This window comes from Schistocerca piceifrons, chromosome 5 (assembly GCF_021461385.2).
Source record: "Schistocerca piceifrons isolate TAMUIC-IGC-003096 chromosome 5, iqSchPice1.1, whole genome shotgun sequence".
NCBI lineage: Eukaryota > Metazoa > Arthropoda > Insecta > Orthoptera > Acrididae > Schistocerca > Schistocerca piceifrons.
This window is the reverse complement of record NC_060142.1, coordinates 253165924-253182310: the sequence shown is the minus strand read 5'-3', so window position 1 is coordinate 253182310 and position 16387 is coordinate 253165924. Positions and strand designations below refer to the sequence as shown.

The following is a 16387-nucleotide window of genomic DNA, read 5'->3' as shown; positions in this document are numbered from 1 at the left end:
CATAAAAGTTACGCACTTCCTAGAAAGCCGCAGGCGGAGACAATTTTATGATGCTTCTGCATTCTCCTTGTTATACAGGAAAAGTCAACAAACAAGGCCACCTCTTATTGCATTAAACATGGAGGCACTAGGTCTTCTCAGAAAATCCCTGTAGCACGTCATTAGCACTTCATTAGAAGTCGTTTCCCGTAATATATAAGGGAATGTAAGTTTGCACAGCAGCAGTTAACAGTGAACAGTTGCATCGAAGTGTCAGAATGCAGAACTTGGTCTTGTTTGTGACACTTCTAGCCGTGGCCAGTGGCTGCAACACCCATTCCGAGAGTATCGATGTGCACCAGGTGCTGCACAATGAACGCATGCTTCTGGAGTACCATAGGTGCCTCCTCTCAGACTCCAACGACGCTTGCACCGACGAGGGCAAAGAGCTCAAAAGTAAGTGCACTCCCGTTACGAGTGTAAAATGAAACATTTGATAACAAACAAATGAAATAACATTTTAGGAGTAAAAATAATATTAAATAATGGAAAATGGTTCAAATGGCTCTGAGCACTAAGGGACTTAACATCTGAGATCATCAGTCCCCTAGAACTTAGAACTACTTAAACCTAACTAACCTAAGGACATCACACACATTCATGCCCGAGGCGGGATTCGAACCTGCGACCGTAGCAGTCGCGCGGTTCCGGACTGAGTGCCTAGAACCGCTAGACCACCGCGGCCGGCAGGAAAATCCAGGATGAAATAATGACGATATTGCGTTGAGGACAGATTACTACCCGCCATATAGCGGAGATGTTGAGTCGCAGACAGGCATAAAAAAAGGCTACTAAACACGTAACCTCTCGGCCAGAAGGGCCTCTTCTGAAACAGACAACGCACACACATCGGCATTCACGCAGGCGCAGCTCATACACAGATGACCACTGTCTCTGGCTGCTGAGGCCAGCCTCTGAGGCCGAGTGGATGGTCTCAGTGAAAGGATTCGTCGACTATGTAATGATCTTGGATGCAGATTTCTAGACCAGCGTTATCGTGTGGGGATTTCTAGGACGCCACTTCGTATGACGTGGCTACACTAGACAAAGAAAGCAGCTACTCGGGTAGCAGACATGAGGTTTTTTTTAGGCTAGACGATAGTTTCAGGTGCTCTGATCAACGGTCGCCAATCTAGACGCAACAAGGGAACTCAGACGGCATGCAGAGTAAAGACAGTAAACTGTTCCCGAAATTACTGCCCTCCAGGAAAGTTCTTGGGTTCAAATTATTCTTGGGACCGAGAGCTCGTTGAAACCCAAAGTGGAAAGCTCTCAGATATTTAGTGAGTTGCTGAACATACATCTGAAAGACAGATTAGAGGCATAGGAGTGGGAGAGTGCATGGCAGTTGACAATTGACAAAAATATTGACTCTATTGATTGAAGTTCAATGTGACAGTGAAGTTATCTGGTTGCGTATAACAGGTGCCTTTTAAATCAATTTAATTGTTGCCTATTTTTAACGGCCACCCGACTCCGCTGTTACAGTTCTAGAGCCATTTAAACAAATTCTACTGTCGGTAGCGAGGAAATGCCCAGATCGTGCAATACTAGTTGGAGGCGAGTTTAACACCTGCCAAGTATAGACTGGGATGTCTATGGATGCACAGTGGGAGGGGGGGGGGGGCATGGAGGGGTGGTACAGACGGACAGTCATGCGAAACACTTTTGAGCACAGTTTTCTGGAAACTGTCTTGAACAGCAGCTAGCTCGACAATCCACAGGCAGACAAGATGGGCAGCAATCTGCAGTTGATTGATGATGCAGTGGTGTACGGTAAGGTGTCCAAATTGAGTGACTATAGGAGGACACAGGATGACTAAGACAAAATTTCTAGTTTGTGTGATCAATGGCCGGTAGTTCTAAATGTAGAAAAATGTAAGCTATTGCGGATTAATGTGGATGCAATGGAAAAACAAACCTATAACGTTCGGGTATAGCTCTTGTAGTATCCTACTTGCCGCAGTCACGTCGTTTAACTATCTGGGCGTAGCTTGGTTCAAATGGCTCTGAGCACTATGCGACTTAACTTCTGAGGTCATCAGTCGCCTAGAACTTAGAACTAATTAAACCTAACTAACCTAAGGACATCACACACATCCATGCCCGAGGTAGGATTCGAACCTGCGACCGGAGCGGTCGCTCGGCTCCAGACTGAAGCGCCTAGAACCGCACGGCCACTCCGGCCGGCATCTGGGCGTAGCGTTGTAAAGCGGTGTTAAATGGAACGAACATGCGAGGACTGTGATAGGAAAGGCGAATGGTCGACTTCGGTTTATTAGAAGAATTCAGGGGACGTGTGGTGCATCTGTAAAGAAGCCCGCTTGTAGGACGCTATTGCAACATACTCTCGAGTACTGCTCGAGTGTTTGGGATCCATACCAAGTAGGATTAAAGGAAGACATCGAAGAACTTCAGAGGCAGGCAGCTAGTTTTGTTACTGTTGGGTTAGAACATCACGGAGATGTTTCGGGAACTCAAACGGGAATTATTGGAGGGAAGGCGATTTTCTCTTCGAAGGACGCTCTTGAGAAAAGTTAGAGAACCAGCATTTGAAGCTAACTGCAGAACGATTCTGATGCTTCCAATATACATTGAACATACGGACCACGAAGATGAAATATGAGAAAACAGGACTCATACGGAGCAATGTAGCCATACGTTTCATCCCCGTTCTATTTACGAGTGGAACAGAAAAAGAAATGACTAGTAGTGTTAAAGGGTACCCTCTGCCACGCACCGTACGGTGGCTTGAGGAGTATCTGTGTGGATGTAGATGTTTCACCTTGCCAGCCAGAGAGAGTGATTATGTGTGCGTGAGAGCGGAGGTCTATTTGGAAAAGCCCGGGAGATATGGAAATATTTCAGTTAGATTACATCATGGTAAGGCTGAGATTCCAAAAACAAATAGTGGATTGCAAGACGCACCCAGCAGCAGATATATAGACTCATATCATATTTAGTAGTGATGAAGAGTAGGATGAAGTTTAAGAGATTAGTCAGGAAGAATCAATATGCAAGGAAGTGCGATACGGAAGTACTAAGGAATTACGGGATACGCTTGAAGTTCTCTAAGGCTATACATACAGCAATAAGGAATAGCTTAGTAGGAAGTACAGTTGAAGAGGAATGGGGGTGTCTAAAAAGGGCAATCACAGCAGATGGAAAGATGGTAATTGTGAACAAGCCATAGATAACAGAAAAAATACTTTAGTTCATCGATGAAAGAAGGAAGTACAAGAATGTTCATTGAAATTCAGGAATACAGAAATACAAGACGCTGAAAAATAAAAAATAAAAAATGAAAAATAGATAGTGCAGAGAAGCTAAGACGAAATGGCTGCATGAAAAATCTGAAGAAATCGAAAAAAAAAAAGATTATCGGAAGCACTGATTCAGCATATAGAAACTACTTCCGGTGAAATTATAAACAAGGGTGGTAACATAAAGAGCGCAACGGGAATTCCATTGTTAAATTCAGAGGTGAAAGCGGGTAGGTGGAAAGATTACATTGAAGGCCTTTATGAGGGGGAAGACTTGTCTGACGTTATAGAGGAAGTAACAGGAGTCGATACAAAGGAGACAGGGGGTCCAGTATTAGAATCGGAATTTAAAAGAGCTTTGAATGACTTAAAACCAAACGAGACAGATGGTATAGATAACATTTATCAAAATTTCTAAAATCATTGGGGGAAGGGGCAACAAAACGACAATTCACATTGATGTATAAATTGCATGAGTCTGGCCATATACCATCCGATAATCCGGATAATTCCGATGACTGCAAGAACTGACAAGTGCAAGAATTATCCAAACATTAGCTTAACAGCTAATGCATCCAAGTTGTTGACAAGAATAATATACAGAAGAATGGAAAGAAAATTGAGAATGTATTAGATGACGATCAGTTTGGCTTTAGGAAAGGTAAATGCACCAGAGAGGCAGTTCTCACTTTGCGGTTGATAATGGAAGCAAAAGTAAATAAAAATAAAGACAGGTACATAGGATTTGTCTCCCTGGAAAAACTTTCGACGATGTCAAATGGTGCAAGATGCTCGAAATTCTGAAGAAAATAGGCTTAAACTACAGGGAGAGAATGATAATATATAACATGTAGAAGACCAGAGATGGAATAAAAAGAGTAAAAGGCCAAGAACGAAGTGCTCGGATTAAAAAGATGGTGAGAAAGGGATGTAGTCTTTCACCCTGTACATCGAAGAAGCAGTGACGGAAATAAAAGATAATTTCAAGAGTAGAATTAAAATTCAAAATGAACCAATACCAATGATAAGATTTGCTGATGAAATTGTTATCCTCATTGAGATGAAGAAGAGATACAGGACCTGATGAATGGCCTGAACAGTCTAATGGGTATAGTATTTGGAGTGAGAGCAAATCGACAAAGGACAAAAGTTATGAGAAGCAGCAGAAATGAGAACAGCAAGAAACTTAACATCAGGGTTGATTTTTACGAAGTAGATGAAGTTAGAAAATTCTGATACCTAGGCAGCAAGGAGGACACAAAGAGCAGACTGACACTGACAAAAAGGCATTTCTGGCCAAGAGAAGTCTACTAGTATCAAACATAGGCCTTAATTTGAGGAATAAATTTTTGGCAATGTACGTTTGGAGAGAAGCATTGTATGGTAGTAAAACATGGACTGTGCGAAAAACGGAACAGAAGAGAATCGAAGCATTTCAGATGTGGTGCTCAGACGAATGTTGAAAATTAGGTGGACTGATAAGATAAGGAATGAGGAGGTTTTGTGCAGAATCAGATAGGAAAGGAATATGTGGAAAACACTGACAAGAAGAAGGGACAGGATGATAGTAGGTCTGTTAAGACATCAGGGACAATTTCCATGGTACTAGAGGAAGCTGTAGAGGGTAAAAACTTTAGAGGAAGACAGTGACTGTAAACATCCAGCAAATAATTGATGACACTGGTTGCAAGTACTACTCTGAGATGAAGAGATTCGCCCTTGAGAGGAATTCGTGGCGGGCCACATCAAACATGTGGTGACTCAAAAAATAAAAAAAATAAAATAAAAATAAATAAAAATACCAGAAATGCCTATTATTACATCCTCCATTCGGGGGACTGTGCGAATGTCGATCAAACAAAGTTATGTTTGAACGGTTCTCCAGCGTGAAAGATTTTTTAAATGTGAAATTTAAAATTTCGTCTCCCCCTTTGCTTTCTTTTTTTGAGGGACTTTCTATTTATTTTAGAGTTATTATGTACTAGTTGAGACTCACATTTAAATTCTATGCCTTCTCGGCTTTTCTTGTGTTTTGGGGGGATTGTGTACTTTATTGCACGAAGAATATCGAATCTATATTCAATTTTTTGGCAAGTTCTTCGTCACATTTCTTCTGTTATTGTTATAATCGCATTAGCGTTACGATGTCACAACTGAGGAATATCGTCACTTTGGTCGCATACCCGCTGTCCTTAACGAATGTCCACATGAAGAAATCAAGCAGCGTAATGTCGGGTGAACATGGTGGCCAGGCAATGTGTCTTCGGCGTCCGAAGCAACGAATGGGAAATTTTCTAACCAGGAACCTGCGAAAAGCTGTTGACCAATGCGGCAAAGCTCCATCTTGTTGATAAATGATGTTGGGTTGCAAGTCTTGTATCTGAGGGTACACAAACTGCTCCAACATGTCCGGATACACTGACCCATTCACTGTTGGTTAGCCAAAGAAGAACAGTCCAACAATACTGTCGTGCATTAGCCCACACCAGACGTTTAGTTTAGGGCTATCACGAACATGTTCAATGACAGCGTGCGGATGTGGTGAACCCTAAATCCGAACATTATGCCTATTAACCCTTCCCGATAGATGAAAGGTTGCCTCATCTGAGAATAAACATCTTTCCAGGATACTGGCATCCATATCAATACGCTGTAGCATATCCGCAGCAAATTTATGTCGGCGTGGTTTGTCGTTTGGCGTCAGATGTTGGAGAATTTGCACTTTGTCACAACGCATACGAAGATGCTGGTGAATTACACGATGCAATGTTGATCGACGTACATCAGACTGCCTAGATGCTTGACGAATTGACTTACGTGGGCTTCTGAGAAGCATTTGTCTGATGTCCCCCACTGTCTCTTCTGAAACTCTTTAAAGTGCACCGCCAGAATGTTTCAGAACACTTCCTGTTGCCAGAAACTTCCTACACCATTCCTTAACTGTTTTTACATCAGGTGTATCACATTTATACCCAGACGAAAATTTCTATGCACAGTAATCGGGGATTTTGTTTCTGCAAACCAAACTACTGCTTGAACTCGCTGCTGTGAAATCGCCATTTTCACTTTATGCGACCATGCTGCACTCTGGCGACGATACGTGGCACTTGTGACGCAGAAATATAAATTCATTGAGATGCTCTACAATGTGGTGCATTTTTCATTGTCGTATCTACTGTAGTTTTTATCTCCTGGGTCCTTGAAATCAGGGAGGTTTGACTGGGACACCCTGTATTTCAGAGCGTCCTGCTTCGGGTTTCAGCTAGCTCTTGGTCGCGAGAATAATTAGAATGCGACCAATTTCTTCGAGGGTAATAAATTCTGAAACTTTGTTACAAATACTTCGACGTGATACTGTCAAAATTTTAACAGTCGAAGTGTCCTTAATCTGAACATGGCCTGATTTCACTATCTGCGTGTCGACTGCTAAGTGTTCCTCAGATTTCCGAAATGGAGTGTTCCAGGTGTGTAGTTACAACTACCATTCCTCGTTAAAAGTCTCTGAATTCCCGTCGTGCGGCCACAATCACGTTGGGAACCCTTTCAGGTGTAACTCTTTATTACAGATGATAGCCCCTCCATTGCACTGCCCTTTTATACCTTGAATACTCGATACTGCCGCCAGAATGTGCATAGTGCCACCCCATGACTTATGCCACCTCATTGTATATGATTATGATATTTAAGAAATATACTACAACATCCTACTTATCGCTAATGTAGGGATCGTGAGAACGTCATTAGATGGAGGCACTTAAACATTCCTCCCGCGCTCTATACATGATAGGATGGGAAATTCCGTAATAACTGGTACAGGTGCACGTGCCTTCTGCATCATAAATTCTCCCTCTGTTGCTGGACACACTCTCGTAATGAGCCAAGTGGAACTGTAATGCCACTTCCTCAGACGAGAAATGAAAATCAAAAATTAGCTCCAAAATTCGCAAAGATTTCCCCAAAAACAAGTTCCAAATTCCATGAGAAATGAACAAGCAAACAAATTTCGAGATAACACTATTGTAATTGAATCAGGAATCTAATACTTAGTAATTTATTAACATACGAAAGAAAGATAGTATTCCAGTAAAATCAAACTCAAAATTCAAAATCGTAGTAAATCGCAAAATCATTATAATTAAAATTCGCTAAGTAGAACCAACGTTCCGAAAGAATACTCCGTGTGAATACTCTTTGAGATTTGTGAGTAATGGCTAAGGATAATTCAATCCATTATCACTACGTTACGAGAGTTAGCCGAAGCAGGCCATACTTTTGAATGGTCGTATATGTAGGTGCAATTAGATTGTTTTTTCAGAAGTGATTTTTGCGATCTACTATGACGCAGTGAAACGATACTTTGACTTCAAATATTACGTTATTTAGAATTCAGATAGAGGACTTGCATATATTAGATAGAAGTGACTTTTAATTAGATAACCTGAAGTTAACACTATTTAGGAATTGAACACAGATAAACAATTTCATTCGTAATAACTAATGGATTATGGAACTTGGCGATATTTACGAAGCATATAATTTATAATTCCCTCCAACACCTGGCAAAGCTTCTTCCTCACGACTCTGTTAGGAAGTGACTAATATTGTGTAATAAACCAGCATTCGTGTCATTCCACGCATTTATCTTTCAAGTTTTACAGTAATATTTATAGAGATAACGTGCTGATATATTATTTGACTGAAACGCTCGGCGTTTATATAGAAACTCCTTGACGTTAGGAATTAATAACACTGTTACGACTGATTATAGATTTGAGAGTACAACCAGTCTATAGGGAATTTGGTGTCGCTGGAACTAATTTGAACTTATCATTAATATTTAAATAGAAACTGATAAACCATCTATTATAAACGATTTAATTACTACATTTGCTGAAGTAAAAATCTCGCACAAGTCGCGAGTTCAGTTTATCAACGTTCTTTTCGTAACGTCAAAAATAGATAAATAAATAAACAAATTTCAGATGTGTGTGAAATATTATAGGATTTAACTGCTAAGGTCATCAGTCCCTAAGCTTACACACTACTTAACCTAAATTATCCTAAGGACAACCACACACACCCACGCCCGAGGGAGGATTCGAACCTCCGCCGGGATCAGACGCACAGTCCATGACTGCAACGCCTTAGAGCGCTCGGCTAATCCCGCGCGGCTTTCGCAACGTCGATACCGATACATAAGAAAGAACAATCTCATTGCTCTACCCCTGAGTGTTAGCCAAGACCGAAGATCCGAAGAACGTTACTGAACCTACTCTTCTATTTTGATTTTGTAGTCGTTATAGACCCTTAATTCATGGTAGAAAAATACGGCTGATGAATTTAACAATTTTTAACATTCGAAATATGGACTTCATACATTAATCATAAAATAGAATTTGAGAAGAGTTGTATGGTATCTATGGAATCCCAGAGCTATCAGTAACGGAGCTGTTGGCATAAACATATCTCATGTATAATCAAACTCCGTCGAACAGGTCTTGAAGGTCAAGTGGTACCGAACGACCGCCGTGTCATCCTCAGCCCATAGGCGTCTCTGGATGTGAATATGGAGGAGCATGTTGTCAACATACCTCTCTCCCAGGCCGTTGGCCGCTTTCGTGACCGGAGCTACAACTTCTCTTTCAAGTAGCTCCTCAATTGGCCTCACAGGGGCTGAGGGCACCCCTCTTGCCGACAACACTCAGCGGACTTGGACGGCCACCAATCTAAGTGATGGCCAAGCCTTACATCTAGAGGAAACATAACATAAATTTACGTTAGGGTCAAGGAATGCCAAAGATATTGCATGTGGTGTCCTAATAAAGAATATGGTTGGTTATTTCCTGTATTTGAAGGTAAGTATTTGACTTTGCTTTAACTTGATAAGCGACGGTCTCTACATTTCAGTTACGCAGTTCGCTTTCAATAGTTTTCGTCGCGGTTACGATTCAGCAGAACCAGTGAACTCTTCAGCTTCTCAGTCTCTTATGCGCTCTTACAGGTATCTTACCAGACGCCCTGAAGACGGACTGCGGCCAGTGTAACGAGAAGCAGAAGGCGCAGGCTAAGACGGCGATCACGCTCCTCGCCAGTGAGAAGCCTCACCTGTGGAACTCGCTGATCGACAAATACGACCCTGACGGCAGCTACAGGCAGAGGCACGCTGCTGAACTAGCAAAGCTCTCTTCTTAAACGACTACTCTGTAGCTGAACTTTTCTAAAATTCAGTAGTGAAAATATATAACTACACGATGTAGTTTCGTTGTTTATCTGGATATCACTACGACCTTCTGGCATCATTGTTGTTATAATGCAGTTTTCATGATCAAGTTCCATAATATCAAGCAAAACTTACTGAAACCAGTCTATCTCTGGACTAATTTTATTCGATATGTTTTTTTGTATTTTATGCTCTACGCAGACTGTGCGGAGTTCAACGTTTTTCTTAGAACAAAGCACACCTTTTCCTGGCAGCTATTCGTCAACAGAGACATGAGAAGATGTTGAAACGCTTTACATATAAAACATCCAACTATGGCTATAAATCTCTGCATTTGATGGTGATAATACTGTATTAACCATGTAACTGCAGAAATTCATATGTTGTTTCTAATTTCTTTCTGTATCCGACCTTAAGATGTCACTTCCACTGACGGAATATATTTTTAATTTTTATCTCTTGTGCCAAAATATGAGCAGTATCACTAAAAGTAGTGATCACGTACACAACTGTCAAACCTAATACACACCTAACTACCAAGCCCGTAATAGTTGAATACTCAAAACTACTTCTAAAACTCGTGTAACTACGCCACGGACCACTATGGCACATTACTTCCATCAACACATAATATCTATGAAAGTAACAAAAAGGGTTTGTTATTAACATTCCATGCTAAGAAAATTCTTCTTGCGTTGTGTGTTTCAAGTTAAGCTTTATGACAATAACGAGAAACCTGGAATTGGTGAGTGTTCCTTTACATAGATAAAGTAAGCAACTGTTAACACTATAATTAGTGAACTGGGTTGACATGATAATTCTGAAATACGTTTAAAAGAGTTAAAGCACAAAAAGTTTTGAATGTATATTTGTTCAGTAATATGTTCACACCGCTGACGTACCTCAAATTCCTCCAATAAAGTCTGTTTCCTGAGACCGTGTGAGGCCCAACACCTGTAGACAGGAAAGGCACAACAGTAGTTCCACATAACAAAGTTCCTATTTCATTCATCTCTGTGTAGCAGAATTATAAGAAAATAATCTTAATTCAAACATCATGACCGATTAGGAACGGCAATTACTTTTTCTATGAATAGCAGCATTCTTTCCAGAAAGAGCGGTCACGCGAAATTCTTGAAGCAAGGTACTGAACAACGGTAACCAGTAAATAAGATCATAGAAAAACTTTCGATTTAACGCACGATCCACACCTGCTGAAGAAAACAAATTCGTACAGGATGTCTGACTAGGTTTCAATGCTCTTATCACTCTCCTCCCACTCGTTTTTCGAAGCGTTCATCCGCCGATTGTTTAGTTGTCGCCTATCTTCTATGTGGTGCCCAGTGATCTGAAACACCATCTCAGGCCTCCCAGTCTTTAACCAGTACGTTGCATCCCGATATTTGATGGTCATATCGATCGCGTAAATTCCAAGCGCCACCTACGCCGAATCAACTGATGTGTGCCGAACGCCCCCGATGGTCTAGGTGGTAGTCCTCTGCTCCCGCCTAACAGTCGTCCTGCTCACGATGACAAACAATCATATTTCGAAAACATGTAGACATTTAAAGAAGTTGCAGAGTCAGAACCAGCTAAAGAAAAGATCATGCCAAGAACATTAATTTTGTCAGCGTTTCCAGATGCAAGAAAGGTATCATCCAAAAACAGGTATGCTGCAATTCTACAGAGGCCTTTGAAGGGAACTGATAAATAAACTTTCCGTGTGTGAGATCTGTATGGGCTCAATAAAGGTGTTCAAAGAAGGATGTATTCTACATCGATTTTGAACAACTTCTTGATAATCTCTCCAACCCAGACATCAGACATGTTATAAACATCTTATATTAGGAATTTTCAGGATATTGAGAAACTTTTAAAAATGGATGAACAGCAGTATTCATGGTTTTTGTGTAATTACATACTAATAATTGGATACTCCTTACTTTAACATAATACTGATACGAAATTTATCTTATAAGATGACATTTACTGAACTATACGAAACAAAATTGTTGTAACTTCTGAACGGTTTCGGTTAGGACGTTCAAACTGCTCGTTTGGGCGCGGAGAATGATGGGAATTAGTATGAGTTGGTTTAGCGACGAAGCCCACTTTCATTTGGAACGGCTTGTCAATATACAAAATTGGCGCGTGAGGGGTACTGAGAATCTGCATTTCGCAGTCGAGTAGGATGTCACGGGTGACTGTGTGGTGTGCAATATCCAATCATGGAATAATCGGTATGAGAAGGTTTTGGAAGATGATTTCATTATCAAAAGTGACCCTGATTTCGGCAAGATGTGGTTCATGCAAGACGGAGCTCGACCCCAACGAAGCAGGAGAGTTTTTTATGTCCTGGAGGAGCACTCTTGGGACCGCATTCTGGCTTTGGGGTAGCCAGATGCACTGGCATGGGCCTCGATTGACCGCCATATTCTCCGGAGTTGTAAACATGCGACTCCTTTTTGTGGGACTATATTAAAGACAAGGTGTACAGCAAAGACGCCAAAACCATTGCTGAGCTGAAAACAGCCATCCAGGGGGTCATCGACAGCATCGATGTTCCGACACTTGTCATGAAGAATTTCGCTTTTCGTCTGCGCCACATCATCGCCGATGATGACAGGCATATCGAACATGTCATAACCTAAATCTGAATATCTGTAGTGACGTTTACACGTTGAATAAAGTGTGTGTACGCCGTAGTTTGTAAGTAATTTACGTTTTTTTTCATACAGTTCAGTAATTTTCACCCTCAATGTATAGGTACCAGCATATTCCTACGCGATTATTTAAATAGGAAATATGGTCTAAATATGTTTACTATTGATGAATCTGTAAATTGACGTAATAAAATTAATTTTAACTAGTAAAAACAGATTCTACTTCACATTTGTCACATCTGTGACAATCCCTTGTCCCGCACGTGATAAATAATCATTGATAATGTCACCTTTATTGATATGGAAACTAACAGAGAATTGTTTTAACAACGTAAATTCGGTGTTTTCAAAGACAATAAGGGCAGATTTCGCAAAATTCTTATAAAATGTTGGTGGATATACAGCGCTATGTCCACATGCTGTCCTAATGTTTGAAAGACGATTAACAACTCATTTCCTGATATTCAGATTTAAAGGGAAGATTAAACAACTGTTCGTGTAATAATCAATCGAATAGTAATTTATTTCTACTTAAACATTTTCTTACATTAGCTTTTTATTGTCGGAAAGCGTAGTGCAGTTGTCCCACCCATGACAATGGAATCCCCCTGATGCTAAACATAGTTCTTGCATTCATTAACTGATGTTCATGACCTATAATTGTTAATAGCTCTAAGTGCAACTGTGTAATACTTTAAAATATTTTGGCATCACCGTGGTAGGCATTTATCATTGGACCTTAAACCATTTATGCCGTTGTTAACTGTAGATACTCCTTTGATCAATGGACTAATTAAAATGTCCTCGGTCAAGGGTTCGAAAACAGCTGTCGTTTAAATTTGAATAAAGATCATCAGCAATGGCCGCCGAGGACTTCCGGCATAAGAAGTTACCCTCATTCAGCCAACGGTCTCCTCAAAGAGGGCAGAGAAGCGGTTCAGTGCACTCTCTTGCCCTTGGGTTGGGAAACTCCCCCTAAAGGTGGACGAAACACCAACGATCAAAGGCATGATGATGTAGAGGATAATGGAAACCGCTGCATTAAAGACCAATACTGTGTGTTCAAAGAACATGTGCCCTGTAATCAAACAAGTATCATGATAATAGCTCCATTGTCAAAAGATTCTGGACTAGTTGATCATTCACATCTCTGGGATGGGAATGCCAACTGGGAGGTGACCATGATAAAAAGATTGAACCATCAACAAAAGAATAACATTCTAAGATACGGGGCGTGGAATGTCGGACGTTGTAGGGAAGCTAGGAAATCGGAAACGGGAAATGCTAAGGGTCAATCTCGATACCGTGGGAATTAATGAAGTGAAATGGAAAGAGGACAAGGATTTCTGGTCAGACCTGTTGGGTAATATCAACAGCACTAGGAAATGATATAACGGGATACCTTACGAATAGAAGGATAAGGGTGAGAGTGAGTTACTGTGAAATTTTCAGTGAAGGTGTCATTCTCATCAGAATCCATAGCTAACCAACACCGACAACGATAGATCAGGTACACATGCCGCCGTCGCAGGCCAAAGATAAATACACTGGTGTCCAAAATTAAAGCAAGGAACCGAAATATTCGAAGGTTGCGTTTATTTTGCCACAAAATAGTATAAACAGGTGATAGGAAAGTAGAAACAGGGAAAAAAATACAGAACTTAAATAGCTACAACATGCATAACGGTAGAAAAAAATGTTCTTTGTTTTTTTCCAACTTAAAGGATTTGCACACACGTTCCGACAACTTTTTAATGTGCTCAGTGTGATGTGTGGCCACTTCTGGCAGCAATGTAGGCCTGAAAACTACTGGGCATTCTGTGAATGATGTGATCAAGTTCTTGTTGAAGCAATAACATCCATTCTCCCTGTAGAGCTGCTCGCAAGTCTCGGAGAATGGTTGGGAGATGGTGACGTGATACAACCTGTCCTTCTAGTGCATCCCAGAAATACTTCATGGAATTCGGATCGGGAGAGTGTGCCTGCCACACCACGCGTGTAATATCTTCCGTTTCCAAGAACAAATCAGCCACGAGTGCTCTATGAGGTTGAGCTTTACCATCCATCACTACAAAGTTTGGGACCACAGCACCTGTAAACCACCACATATGATGTCCCAGCATCTCTTCACGATGCCTGACAGCAGTTAAACCTTGCCAGTTCACCGACACAATTTCATGAAGACGTGTTTCAGTGGTCAACATAATGCCGCCCCACACCATTAGGGATCCACCTCGATAGCGGTCTCTTTCCACAATATCTGGTTCCCAAAATCGTGTTCCACGTTCCCTACAGATGCGAATCCGTCGGGAATGACAGAGGAGAAAGAACAATTGAACTCTACCACAAATTCCTTCTTGTAATAACGAATATTCAGTTCAAGAATCACAAGAGGAGGAGGTATACTTGGAAAAGGTCGATATGGAAAGATTCCAGTTAAATTACATCATAGTGAGATAGAGGTTACGAAATCAGATACTGGATTCTGAGGCATACCCTGGAGAAGACTCTGCTCACAATTTAGTAGTGATGAAGAGTATGCTGAAGTTTAAAATACTAGTCGGGAAGATTGAGTGTGCAAAGAAGTGGGATACAGAAATACTAAGAAATGAATAGGTACGCTTGAAGGTTCTGAGGCTGTAGATACTGTGATAAGGGATAGCTTTGCAGGCAGCTCAGTTGAAGAGGAATGGACAACTCTAGCAAGGGCAATCACAGAAATTCGAAAGAAAAATATGGGTATAGCGAAGGTAACTGCGAAGAAACCATGGGTAACAGAAGAAATACTTCAGTTGATCGATGAAAGAAGGGAAACTCAGGAACACAGAAATACAAATCACTAAGGAATGAAATAAATAGGAAGTGTAGCGAAGCTAAGGCAAATCGGCTACAAGCAAAATGCGAAGACATCGAAAATGAAACGACTGTCGGAAGAAATGACTCAGCAGAGAGAAAAGTGTTGGTGAAGTTAAAAGCAAAGGTGATAACATTAAAAGTCAATGAGAATTCCACTGTTAAAAGCAGAGGAGAAAGCGGATAGATGGAAACTGTATAATGAAAGAGGAACGCATGTCTGATCACGTTATAAAGGAAGAAACGGAGTCTGTATAGAAGAGATAGGAGAACCAGTATTAGAATCAGTAATTAAAAGAACTTTGGAAGACTTAAGATCGAATAACGCAAAAGGGACTGTTATACCGCCGCCAAGGTAGCCCCTGCAGACCAGCAACACATCTAACACCACACAGGACTGAGGTTGTCTATGCCCGAGGTGTAAGCAATGGTAAATATCGGCTGTTTTGTAAACAGACATTCTGTGTACTACTTCCTGCAGAGGGAGTTCGAGATGGCCTACAGGAAGTATTACTACACCAACATCTTATTGCCTAGCCAATACTATTTAAAGGCTAGAACCAGCACCGGACGTCAATTCACGCCGAATACCGACCTCAAGGACGTCTCCGTGGAAGACTACGTCTTCTCCAACGGAATAGGACTAGGAATTAAGTGTATGTGTGTTACCACGGACTCTTGTGGGAAACTCAGAAGTTATCTTTTGTTGCTTCTAGTAGGAAATTCTTACTAGCTTTGTGATCGTGACTTTTCGTTGTTATTCAGTCATTTTCATGCAGAGTCACATAAGAGTTGTGTTGTAAGAACTTTCAAATTGTCAGTTACGACAGAGATAGATAACATTCCACCACAATTCCTAAAATCATCGGGAGAAGTGGCAGCAAAACGACTTTCCACGTTGGAGTATAGAATGTTAGAATCTGCCGATATACACAATGTGATGAGAAGTATCCAGACACCATGCTCAAAATAACTTTCAGGTTCGTGACGCCATCCATCGGTAATGCTGGTATTCAATATGGTGTTGACCCACCCTTATCCTTGATGACAGCTTCCACTCTCACAGGCATACGTTTAATCAGGTGCTGGAAAGTTTCTTGTGGAATGGTAGCCCATTCTTCACGGACTGCTGCACTAAGGAGAGGTATCGGTAACGGTCGTTGAGGCACGAAGTCGGCGTTCTAAAACATCCCAAAGGTGTTCTATAGGATTCAGGTCAGGACTCTGCAGGCCAATCCATTACAGGAACGTTATTGTCGTGTAGCCACTCCGGCATAGGCCGTCCATTATGAACGGGTGCTCGATCGTGTAGAAAGATATAATCACCATCCCCATATTGCACTTCCAGT

The 16387-nt window shown here is 41.2% G+C and overlaps 1 protein-coding gene across 1 annotated transcript; it reads left to right on the top strand.

Annotated features, from left to right (window-relative positions):
- The first annotated feature begins 236 nt into the window (after positions 1 to 236).
- On the top strand, positions 237 to 9558 carry LOC124799245 (allergen Tha p 1-like). The gene is made up of 2 exons (XM_047262790.1): positions 237 to 435; positions 9304 to 9558. The coding sequence occupies exons 1-2, from the start codon at positions 258 to 260 to the stop codon at positions 9492 to 9494; spliced, it is 369 nt and encodes a 122-aa protein (XP_047118746.1). The 5' UTR covers positions 237 to 257; the 3' UTR covers positions 9495 to 9558.
- The last annotated feature ends 6829 nt before the right edge of the window (positions 9559 to 16387 follow it).

Coding starts and splice junctions, on each gene's coding strand:
- LOC124799245 (XM_047262790.1), top strand. CDS start 258: ATGCAGAACTTGGTCTTGTTTGTGACACTTCTAGCCGTGGCCAGTGGC. Junction 436..9,303: donor CGAGGGCAAAGAGCTCAAAA/GTAAGTGCACTC, acceptor GCGCTCTTACAG/GTATCTTACCAGACGCCCTG.